We start from the raw sequence: 7,882 nt of genomic DNA, 5'->3' as shown, positions 1-7,882 counted from the left end.
TGGTGTGTGATAGTTGGGGGCTGGTGACTGGATGGTCACCAGGTCACCAGACTGGGACTGGGGCCCTCCGGGGCTCTTCGGAAGGTATCTGGGAATTGGGAGGGGGAGTTCAGTGTAGGAAAGGGGAGAAAATTTGGTGGTGGGGGTGCTGAGGGAGGATGTCTGGCAGTGGGCACCCTGGACCCAAGGTGAAGGGGTCAGGGAAGAAATGTGGAGGTGACTGGTCTCCTTGGGGTACTTGGAAGGAAGTCAGGGGCCTCGGGCCCGTGGGAGGAGCTGACGGGCCCCCCCCTTTTTTTTTTCCAGGACTGGGTGTTCCTGACAAGATTTTGCTTCCTCTCGGATTATGGCCGACTGGACTTTCGTTTCCGCTACCCAGAGGTGGGTCTAGCTGTGCCCTTGGTCTCTCAAGGCGACGGCCACCCCCCTCTGGCTCCCCCACCCCTGAAACCTCTTGGTCCACAGGCAAAGTGCTGTCAGAACATACTTCTTTATTTCGATGACCCTTCCCAGTGGCCAGCAGTGTACAAGGCAGGGGACAAGGTGAGGCCTCTGCGGATGGGAGTGGGGGCCGGAAGGCATGGCTGGCCAGCAGATAACCCTGTCCCTGTCCCTGCGTGCTCAGGACTGCCTGGCCAAGGAGTCGGTCATCAGGCCAGAGAACAACCAAGTCATCAACCTCACCACCCAGTATGCCTGGTCGGGCTGTCAGGTGCGCGCCCAGGCTGGGGAGGGGGCAGGCGCTGAAGGTTGAAGGTCGGGGTGGGGGTGGGGCGAGGATAGGCTCTCGCTTCTCCCCAGGTGGTGTCTGAGGAGGGAACCCACTACCTGAGCTGCTCCAGCGGCCGCAGCTTCCGCTCGGTCCGTGAGAGGTGGTGGTACATTGCTCTCAGCAAGTGTGGGGTAAGAGGCCAGGGTGGCCACCTGGGTCTTCTCCTCCTGACCCCCCCACCTGCCCAAGGTCCCCTGATGCCTTCACCTCCCGCCTCACCCCCCCAGGGAGAAGGGTTGCAACTCGAATACGAGATGGTCCTCACCAATGGCAAGTCCTTCTGGACTCGGCACTTCTCGGCTGATGAGTTTGGTGAGCACATGGGGCCCCGGCGCTCCCGTCTCCATGGGGGGCCCAGCGCTCTGTGCCTGAGGACAGCCACCTGAACAACCATCTTCTGCCACCGCCTTGGCAGGGATTCTGGAGACGGATGTGACTTTCCTCCTCATCTTCATCCTCATCTTCTTCCTGTCCTGTTACTTTGGCTGTGAGTCCAGCAGCTGGCAGGGGGAGGGGCTTAAGAGACAGGGGAGGGGTGGGGACAGGCTGCTCTCCCTCCCGATCCAGGGACCCCCTTTCCTCCCCCTTCTCCTCAGATTTGCTGAAAGGTCGCCAGCTACTCCACACAACTTATAAAATGTTCATGGCAGCCGCGGGAGTAGAGGGTGAGCTTTTTAAAAATAATTTTATTGGGGGCTCATACAACTCATCACAATCCATACATACATCAATTGTATAAAGGACATTTGTACATTCGTTACCCTCATCATTCTCAAAACATTTGCTCTCCACGTAAGCCCCCGGCATGAGCTCCTCATTTTCCCCCCTCCTCATGAACCCTTGATAATGTATAAATTATCATTTTGCCATATCATACACTGTCCAACGTCTCCCTTCAAGAGGGTGAGCTTTAGAGCGGCCTGTCTTGTGATCCTCTGGGAGGAAAGGACTTGGGTCCTGAAGGAGGAGAGACAGGGGCCCTGAATGCTCTCCTGGGAGGAGGGGCTGGGGCCCTGGACTCCTGGGTCTGAGAGAAGAGAGAGGGGCTGGGGTCCACAGTCTCTTGGTCTGGAGGGCTGATGGGGATGGAGGAAGGGACCTGGCCACACAGGGCTCGGGAACAGCGGTGCTGTCCCCAATGCTTGCTCCTGCTCTTTCCTTTGCCCTGTAGTCCTGAGCCTCCTGTCTTTCTGCATCTACTGGGGCCAGTATGCCACCGATGGCATTGGCAACGAGAGTCTGAAGATCTTGGGTGAGGAGGCAGCAGGACCTGGGGAGGCTGGAGCTTCCGCTGGGGTCCCACTCTGAGCCACGGTCTCCTCCCTTCTCGCAGCCAAGCTGCTCTTCTCCTCCAGCTTCCTCATCTTCCTGCTGATGCTCATCCTCCTGGGGAAGGGATTCACGGTGACACGGTGCCCGGGCTGGAGGGGCAGGGGTGTACCCGGGGTGGCCGGGCTGGGGTGGGGTGGGCCTGGGAGTGGTGGGGCCCCTACTCCCTGACAGCCCCCACCCCGCTGTCTTCCCTCATGGCCTGCTGCCAGGGGCCGAATCAGCCACTCAGGCTCGGTGAAGCTGTCTGTCTACATGACCCTGTACACCCTCACGCATGTGGTGCTGCTCATCTACGAGGCTGAAGTGAGTCCCCCCCCCACCCAGGCCCCACCCTGCTGTAGCCCTTGACGGTTTTTTGGGCCCCCACCTTCCCCTCTCCCCACGGGCCAGGCTAGCCCTTTCCCACAAGGCACTGCTCTGACTTGGCAGTTTGTCGCCTTCCCATCTGTCTAAGTGTGTGTCTCTCGTCACCCCCTCGGAGGAGCTCTCTTCCCCTCCTCCCTCTGTCTCTCGCTGTCTGTCACAGTCCTGCGCACCACAGCGCTCAGAGCTCAGGAGTCACACAGACCCGGACTCGGTTCTGGCTCTCCCACTACCTGCCCTTACCCACAGCCTGTGCCCCCTTCTGCAGAAGGAAGATCTTACCCACCATCAGGGGGATCAGGCCTTCAATCCCCTGTAAGCCTTTGGCTAAGGAGGCTACCTCTGAGCCTCCGTTTCCTCTTCTGTAACATGCTCGGAGAGTTGACGTTAGTGTAGGCAGCTTACCTTCAATAGGTGTTTATTCCGTGATGGGCACACAGGCTAAGGAGCCTTGGTGACACAGTTAGTTAAGTACCTGACAGGTCCGTGGTTTCAACCCACTAGCCACAGGAGAACAACGTGGCAGTCGGCTTCCTGAAAGATTACAGCCCTGGAAAAGCCTCTGGTTCAACTCTGTCCTGTAGGGCTGCTCTGAGTCAGTGGGTGGGCTGTTAGATCGGGTTCTCAAGAGAAGCACAGCCAGGGAAGCGTATTTGTGAATACATACATGGAGAAGTTTCTATCAAGAAAGTGGCCCACACAGTGTAGCAGGGGGCAAGTCCGTGTCCCGGCAGGTTCCAAGTCCACGTTAGATGTCAAGCAGGAACAGCGGTGGCTGATGAACTCCAGATGGGCAGGAAGACAACAGGCTGGTGGCTGCAGAGGCGAATGAATCCAAGGTCCGCAGGTCAGGCTTGTAGCTGATGGAGTGAGTGAGTCCAGTGAATCCCAGATACAGCCTGCTGATGACTCTCGGGATTGGCAGGCAATATGGCAGGCAGTTGGCTTAGGTCCAAAGAACCAGAGGCCGATGATCTACACCTAGCAAAAATCTCACAGCTTATTCCACAACACACACACCTCCCCAAGGAAATTTCCTTTCAATTCATAGGATCAGGTCTGTGATCAGAGCAAGGGTGTTGCATCCCCCCTAAACTTACAACTGATTAGCTGCTCACAGCAGATCCCATGTGCGAAGCGGTTACATTGTTAGATCACATCCTGGGGGATTACTGGGTCTTCATTGGCAAAGCACTAACACACAACCTTAGCTGTCATGGTGGAACTGTGAAGCGCATGCATTCACTTCCTGTCTTTCTCACCTGCCTTTGACACCTCTCTCCTTCCATCTCCATCCCTATCCCTTGCTGGACCCAGGCCACTGCTTCCTGGGTGTCCCAGGGGAGGGAGCCAGGTGGGGGGCCAGGGCTGTGACGAGCCCTCTCCCTCGGGATCAGTTCTTCGACCCAGGCCAGGTATTGTACACCTACGAGTCGCCAGCAGGCTATGGGCTCATCGGGCTTCAGGTGGCGGCCTACGTGTGGTTCTGCTACGCCGTGCTGGTCTCCCTACGCCACTTCCCCGAGAAACAGCCCTTCTACGTGCCCTTCTTTGCTGCCTACACCCTCTGGTGAGACAATAGGGGGAGCCCCCAACCTGTTCCTACCTCTCTTTCCCCCTGCCCAGAGGGGGCTGTCGCCCGCTGAGACCTTCCTCAGCAAGACAGCCAGCCTGTGGCCATGGCCAGAATCCGCCACTTACTCACGTTGTGACCTTGGCAAAATGGCTTGCCTTCTCTTTCCCTCCGTTTTACTCCTTGTGGAGTCTCGACTGCCGAAGGTTCCCTTGAGCGTGCATGGAGCGCTGAGGAGCGCTCAGTGTCCGGACCTAGCAAGTGCTCAATAAAAGCCTGTTATAACCATGAGGGCACGTCCCAAGGCAGCAGTGCAGTCCTAGAGACCCGGCTTGGCCTCTGTGCAGACCCCAGCCTTAAAGTTCCTAAGCCGTGTGACCTCAGGCGAGCCCACTGCTTTCCCTGCCTCACTGACCCGGCCCATTTACTGGGGTTGGAGACCGTACTGCGAGAACAACATTTGTTTCTGTGTAGAAAAATAGAAGCAGGGATGTGGGGTGGTGGTGGTGGTGGGTAACCCAAGTTCAACCCTGCCCCCAGAACTGCCTAGGCTAGTGGGATTCCTGCCTCCCCCTGACCTCTGGCTGCTGAAGGTCATACTGACTCCCCTGGACCCACCTGGAGTGTGTGCACGTCCGCCCACCACACACCTGCATGACGGGAGGTGGGTGGAGGTTAAGGCCAATGTCTCTATGGACCTACTGCTCCCGCAGGTTCTTTGCTGTTCCGGTCATGGCCCTGATCGCCAACTTTGGGATCCCCAAGTGGGCCCGGGAGAAGATCGTCAATGGCATACAGCTAGGAATCCACTTGTATGCCCACGGTGTGTTCCTGGTGAGGACGGCCCTCTGGTTGGGGTGGGCAACCCGTGGGTTGGGGGGCCAGGGCGCAGATGAGGCCAGTCTGAGGTCTTGATCCAGTCCCCTCAATGGACACTATTGAGAGCCTGCGGGGTCCCTGCTGAATGTCACTCTGTCCCTCAGAACCCACCCTCTCCTATTCGGCTCTCCCTAACCTGTGCCAGACTGCTTCTCCATGGGCCCCCCCTTTGTCCCTCTCACCCCCATTCTTCATCCTGTGTCCGCACACCGTCACGGTTCCCTTTCCATCCCCACTGCTTCTTCCAAATCCCTTCGTCTTTCCTCCCCTCTCCTCTCCTCCCAACCCCTCGTGCCGACCCCCCACCCCCATCTCTGCTGTCCCCATCACAGGCCATGGTTCAGGAAGAAGCAGATGGCACTGGACATACTGGGGCCAACAAGCCCCCTGCTGGGGTTCGAGAAGGCCTAGATGGGACTGGTGTTGTGTAGACCTCTGGGAGTCTGGAGGGTACCAGCACCAACTGTCTTGATTCCAGCCCCCAGGTCACTGGATTTTCCTGGACGACAGTCCTTGCATCCATCCATTCTCATTCATCAACCCCTTGTGGAAAGGACTCATACTTGCTCCTGACCCCTTGTTCAATGTTCAGAATAGTTCTAGGACAAGGCAGATAACAGTCATCGGACCCAGCTGGACATGGAAGGGAAGCTAAGGCCTAGAGAGGGGAGGTGACCTGCCTGGGGACTCCATGGCCTTTAGTGGCAGTCTGGCATTTGAGCCCCACCCCTCAACAGCACCCCACAAGGTCTTGCCCAAGGAAGCAGCAGACAGGAAAACAGGCCCCACCGAGGGCCCCAGCTTCTACCCCTAGGGGTCTCCAAGGTGCTCTGTGTTGGGCATGTACTCGGCCACTGATGGAGGGGGCCACCTGGGGGCCCCTTGTCCACCATTTGATTCTGATTCAGTGCAGGTTCCCCTGTCTTACCCGGGGTGGCCCATCTCGCAGTTCTACAGGAAGGCAGAAAGGGACAGAGAGAGGAGGAACCCTGATAACCCACCCGGTCTGTGCCAGGGCGCTGTACCAGCGGTGTTCATTTCCGCCCCTTCTTTATCTCGGCAGGGAGGCCCTACGGTCCCTTTTCCCCAGCAAGGCTGTGGGAGTTTAATCACCATGCCCTAGATCCAGCCTTGGAGCCGGGAGGTGTGGGGTGCAGGCTCAGAATGCCAAGTGTCCTTTCTGCTATATTTCACCTTCAGCCGGTGGCCTTCTGAACAATGCTCCTGTGAGCCAGGCACAAGCCCGCCTCCAGTGCCCCAGAGCTGATGGGACGTGTGTCCTTGTTCATCAGTTCAGCACAGCCTCAGCGGGCTTCTGGGGGGCAGTGATGGAGTCACATTCAGACCTTGCCCTCCTGGCCTCCCAGCCGGATCCAGGACACACCCTCCATTGAACCGATCCTTAGTGCAGTGCAGTGGGTTCAGCACCGAGCAGCTCACCACCAAGTTGGCCGTTCAAACTCACCAGCCACTCTGTGGGAGACAGATGAGGCTGTCTGCGCTTGCGAAGATCAAGTCTCGGCAGCCCTCGGGAGCCGTTCCACTCTGCCCTGTAAGGTTGCTGTGAGGGGGAATTGACGCCATCAGGCACTGTCCTAGAAGGTCCTGGGGATTCAGAAAGGCACAGGGCAGTCACATTTCTACCCTCACAGGGTTGACACTTGAGCGTCATGCCAGGCATCCAGCAAACAGTCTGTTTCTGGAGCTAGTCTTTAATCTGTGCTGACCAAGTGCAGTCGCTGCTCAAACTATGGGGCTACTGAGCGCAATAAATGGGGCTGGTGTGCCTGGGAAATGGGAACTGAAATTTTATTTCGATTTACATAGCTGCATGTGGTTAGTGGCAGCATACTGGACAGCCATAGCTGGGGACACTGAGATGTCACCACTCGGCAAGCACCAGAACCTCCAGGCTTCTGGTGGAAGCAGCACAGCCTCATTAGGAGCTGCGACGGGGCTGGGTCAGAAGTCCAGGGCACCGTCGTCGGCAGGTCCCCATTCCTAGGGACCCCGTGTCCAAGAGACGGGAATACTGTCGGGTCCTGTGCCAGCCTCGGTTATGTTGGGAGTTCCTTGTTACAGCCTCTGGGTCAGTCCATTTTGCTGTTTTCTTCCCATTTTTGCTGACCCTCTACCAAGCATGATGCCTGTTTCCAGGGGTCAGTCTCTCCCGATAACAGCCATGGCACATGCAGAGCCCAAACCCAAACCCAACTTACTGCCATGGAATCTATGACGACTCATAAGGACTCTATAGAGCTGCCCTTTGGGGTTTCCAAGACTTTTAAAAAAAAATCATTTTATTGGGGGTTCATACAACTCTTATCACAATCCATCCATACATCAAGCGTGTGAAGCACATTTGTACATTCATTGCCCTCATCATTCTCAAACCATTTGCTCTCCACTTTAGCCTTTGGCATCAGCTCCTCATTTCCCCCCCTCCCTCACTCCCCCCTTCCCCTCCCTGGTGAACCCTTGTTAATTTGTAAATTATTTTGTCATGTAACCAGTTCGCCACTAGAGCTCCCACCGCCGAGGCCAAGCTCCCTCACTACCATGGAGTGGATGCTCATCGCGACCTTATAGGACAGGGTAGAACGGCCCCTGTGGGTTTCCGAGGCAACGTTTACAGGAGTAGCAAGCCTCGTTTTCGCCCCTCATTCAGTCCGAGTGTAGGCACGGGGATGGGAGAGGAGCCCTTAAGGACTCCCCGCTTACGAGGGCAGCCTGGGGCCTGGGTGGTGTTTCTGCCACCCGCACCTGCCCTCTCCCCGCAGATCATGACTCGCCCGTCGGCGGCCAACAAGAACTTCCCCTACCACGTGCGCACGTCGCAGATCGCGTCGGCCAGCGCCCCGGGCCCCGGGGGCAGTCAGGCCGGGGCCAAGGCCTTCCCGCAGCACGTCTACGGCAACGTGACCTTCATCAGCGACTCGGTGCCCAACTTCACGGAGCTCTTC

The 7,882-nt window shown here is 57.4% G+C and overlaps 1 protein-coding gene across 1 annotated transcript in view; it reads left to right on the top strand.

The window, feature by feature from the left end:
• The first annotated feature begins 158 nt into the window (after positions 1 to 158).
• The window catches only part of TMEM145 (transmembrane protein 145), a 9,135-nt gene continuing 1,411 nt past the window's right edge, over positions 159 to 7,882 (top strand). Inside the window, exons 1-14 of the mRNA XM_004710522.2 lie at positions 159 to 188; positions 307 to 381; positions 466 to 543; positions 626 to 712; positions 802 to 903; positions 1,000 to 1,084; positions 1,188 to 1,259; positions 1,369 to 1,437; positions 1,944 to 2,024; positions 2,106 to 2,184; positions 2,314 to 2,407; positions 3,865 to 4,037; positions 4,754 to 4,874; positions 7,700 to 7,882. Of these exons, the coding sequence (XP_004710579.1) occupies positions 159 to 188; positions 307 to 381; positions 466 to 543; positions 626 to 712; positions 802 to 903; positions 1,000 to 1,084; positions 1,188 to 1,259; positions 1,369 to 1,437; positions 1,944 to 2,024; positions 2,106 to 2,184; positions 2,314 to 2,407; positions 3,865 to 4,037; positions 4,754 to 4,874; positions 7,700 to 7,882 (1,329 nt within the window). The remainder of the gene's footprint in view (positions 189 to 306; positions 382 to 465; positions 544 to 625; positions 713 to 801; positions 904 to 999; positions 1,085 to 1,187; positions 1,260 to 1,368; positions 1,438 to 1,943; positions 2,025 to 2,105; positions 2,185 to 2,313; positions 2,408 to 3,864; positions 4,038 to 4,753; positions 4,875 to 7,699) is intronic.

The sequence above is a fragment of the Echinops telfairi genome, unplaced genomic scaffold (genome assembly GCF_000313985.2).
Source record: "Echinops telfairi isolate 266 unplaced genomic scaffold, ASM31398v2 ScPeMD7_655;HRSCAF=1070, whole genome shotgun sequence".
In the NCBI taxonomy this organism is placed as follows: domain Eukaryota; kingdom Metazoa; phylum Chordata; class Mammalia; order Afrosoricida; family Tenrecidae; genus Echinops; species Echinops telfairi.
Note: the sequence above shows the minus strand (reverse complement) of the source record. Positions and strands in the feature narration are given on the sequence as shown.